This window comes from Vollenhovia emeryi, unplaced genomic scaffold (genome assembly GCF_000949405.1).
Source record: "Vollenhovia emeryi isolate VEMERY1.0 unplaced genomic scaffold, V.emery_V1.0 DF943461.1, whole genome shotgun sequence".
NCBI classification, from domain to species: Eukaryota; Metazoa; Arthropoda; class Insecta; order Hymenoptera; family Formicidae; genus Vollenhovia; species Vollenhovia emeryi.
Genome location: NW_011962905.1, coordinates 1 through 3,031, shown reverse-complemented (window position 1 = coordinate 3,031; position 3,031 = coordinate 1). Strand labels below are relative to the sequence as shown.

Here is a 3,031-nt window from a genome sequence, read left to right as displayed (position 1 = left end):
GTACGGAATTACTCGGAATACGGAAAATAATAAGTACAACTACCCGGATTTACAATAAGGTACGGGAAGTACGGAATTACTCGGAATACGGAAAATAATAAGTACAACTACCCGGATTTACAATAAGGTACGGGAAGTACGGAATTACTCGGAATACGGAAAATAATAAGTACTGGTATCTGGATTTACACTGGCGACGCTAGAAAAATCAGGACGGATGACCGTACGGAATCCTTTGGTCTGCAAGGGAAGAAATAGCAACGGGATTAACACTACGGAGCTTACTATTAGATCTAATGAGAAATATTCTTCCCACCCGAATATTACCCCCCTGAGTTCTACACCGGTCAGGAATCAGGAAAAGGAAGCAGGTCAGGACAGGAACACGCCCGAGCGGCGCCTCGTGATGCGTGTGGGTCAGTAGTAATTGTACACCGAGGAGCACCCCGTTAGGTGTACGCTACTGCGGAATTACTCCGTCCCCGCGAAACACGGCGGTACCCGTTATATCGGGGGGAACGGAGCCAGGACGGGTACAGGAGACCGGTACGGGGAAATTTGTAGCATATGTACGCCGAGGAGCACCCCGTTAGGCGTACGCTACTGAGGGACGGGGCCCACAACGGAGTAGAGCCTCCGCTGTGTGCTCCGGTTCGGTATATAGCCGGAGACAGGAGCACCCATTCAACTCCTGCTTATACCTGCAGCGGAGGTACCCACTGCCCGGTGTCGACGGTCGGAGCACCAAGCGTCGACTGAGTGAAAGCGCCTGCTCCGGAGGGGCTTTTATACCCCCCGGACGGTGGCGCGCGGGGAGAGGCGGCGGGGGCAGGCGCGGTGTTGCCGTCGCCGTCGACGCGGCAACCGCGCGTTATCGATTTTCTGCCGCAGCTGGTAGCGCGGTCTCACTTTACCGGCCGCGCCTCCCCGGCCGTCCTCGTTACAAGCGCGATCAGTTCCATTCAGGTTAATTCCATTATTAGAGAAAGAATTGGATGATTTAGTTCAAGCGGGAATTCTTACAAAAGTAGGAAATTCAGAATGGGCTACACCCATTGTTCCAGTCCTAAAAGCAAACGGTACGATTCGAGTTTGTGGAGATTACAAGTCCACGATAAATTCAAAATTAATAATCGACGAACACCCGCTACCTACTATAAATGAACTTTTAGCTAAACTAGCAGGCGGTACAAAATTCACAAAAATTGATTTACGTCAAGCATATTTACAACTAGAATTACGCCCGGAGGATAGGAAATTGCTTACTTTAAATACTCATAAGGGACTATACGCAGTCAATAGATTAATGTACGGAATCGCGTCTGCTCCGGCAATATGGCAGAGAACACTGGAACAAATACTACAAGATATTCCGGGGGTGGCAATATTTATAGATGATATAGTAATTACAGTGCATTCAGATTGCGAGCATTTGCAAAGATTACAACTAGTGTTAGAGAGATTACATCAGCACAACGTACGAATAAATTTAGACAAATCAGTTTTCTTTACACATGAAGTTCAATACTGCGGTTACGTTTTAAAGGCAAACGGAATATATAAGCAACGCGAAAAAATGGAGGCTATAAATAAAATGCCACGTCCCCAAAACATTCCCGATGTCCGCGCCTTTATCGGTATGATAAATTATTATAGTAGATTCATTAGGAATTTAAGTTCTATCTTACAACCATTAAATAAAATATTACATAAAGGTACACATTTTATATGGGGAGATGAGCAAGAAAAAGCTTTCAAAAAGGCAAAAGAAGCATTTATGAGTAACCAAGTTTTGGCTCATTTCGATCAAAAAGTACCGATTGTCCTCGCAACAGATGCTAGTCCTTACGGGGTAGGGGCAGTACTTTCACACCTATATCCTGACGGGACGGAAAGGGTGATTCAATTTGCGTCTCAGACGTTATCGAAAACGCAACAAAAGTACGCACAAATTGATAAGGAAGCATACAGTATAATTTTCGGGGTTAAAAAATTTTATCAATATCTTTACGGGAATAAATTTATATTGATCACGGATCATCGGCCTTTAGTACATATTTTTTCACCACAGAAAAGCTTACCGGTTTACAGTGCTATGAGAATGCAGCACTACGCGATTTTCTTACAGGGATTCAATTACACGACACATTGCCGGTAGATGCTAAAAGCATGGCGTTATATACAAAGAAAGATACGGAATTACAGAAACTTTTACACGCGTTACAATCAGGTTCTCTGGCACATAGCACTGATAGATTTAATTTGGAACAAACAGAATTTACTTTACAAAGCGGAATAATTTTTCGAGGTGACCGAGTGGTAATACCAAAAGCGTTGCGCACTAGAGTATTAGATGAATTATACACTGGTCATTTCGGTATAAATAAAATGAAAGGAATTGCAAGAGGGTATTGCTGGTGGTCAGGAATTGATCATGATATTAAAACATTGGTTGAAAATTGTCAATCCTGTAATACGGTTAGAAATAATCCACCGAAAGTGGAGCAACACTTGTGGGAACCATCAGCTGCACCGATGCATCGAGTACACGCGGATTTTGCGGGTCCTTTCTTAGGGAAATATTTTTTTATAGTAGTCGATGCTTATTCGAAATGGCCAGAAGTAAAGATAGTAAAAAATTTACTTGCGAAAACAATTATTAATGAATGTAGAGACATTTTTACAAAGTACGGTATCCCACAAATTTTTGTAACAGATAATGGTAGAACATTTACGTCTCTTGAGTTCAAAACATTCTTACAGCAGAACGGCGTAAATTTTAAATACACAGCGCCTTATAATAGCCACTAATGGCCAAGCAGAACGTTTTGTTCAAACCTTAAAGAATGCTTTACGACGCATGAATGCAAATGCAACTAACGTAGAAGAGAATCTTTGTAAAATGTTACTACATTACCGTATTGCGCCTCATGCGACAACAAATAAATCCCCAGCGGAATTATTTATGGGAAGAAAATTACGAACACGATTAGACTTATTATTTCCATTACAAGGGGAAGATGAGGTAGAT

The 3,031-nt window shown here is 42.5% G+C and overlaps 1 protein-coding gene across 1 annotated transcript; it reads left to right on the top strand.

Annotated features, from left to right (window-relative positions):
- Window positions 1-217: 217 nt before the first annotated feature.
- LOC105565640 (uncharacterized protein K02A2.6-like) lies at window positions 218-3,025 on the top strand (the record flags this gene model as incomplete). Its single annotated transcript, XM_012019008.1, has 4 exons — window positions 218-416; window positions 984-1,970; window positions 2,129-2,622; window positions 2,792-3,025. Coding segments are annotated over exons 1-4 (1,914 nt in total), but the record flags the coding sequence as incomplete, so codon positions are not given.
- Window positions 3,026-3,031: the final 6 nt, after the last annotated feature.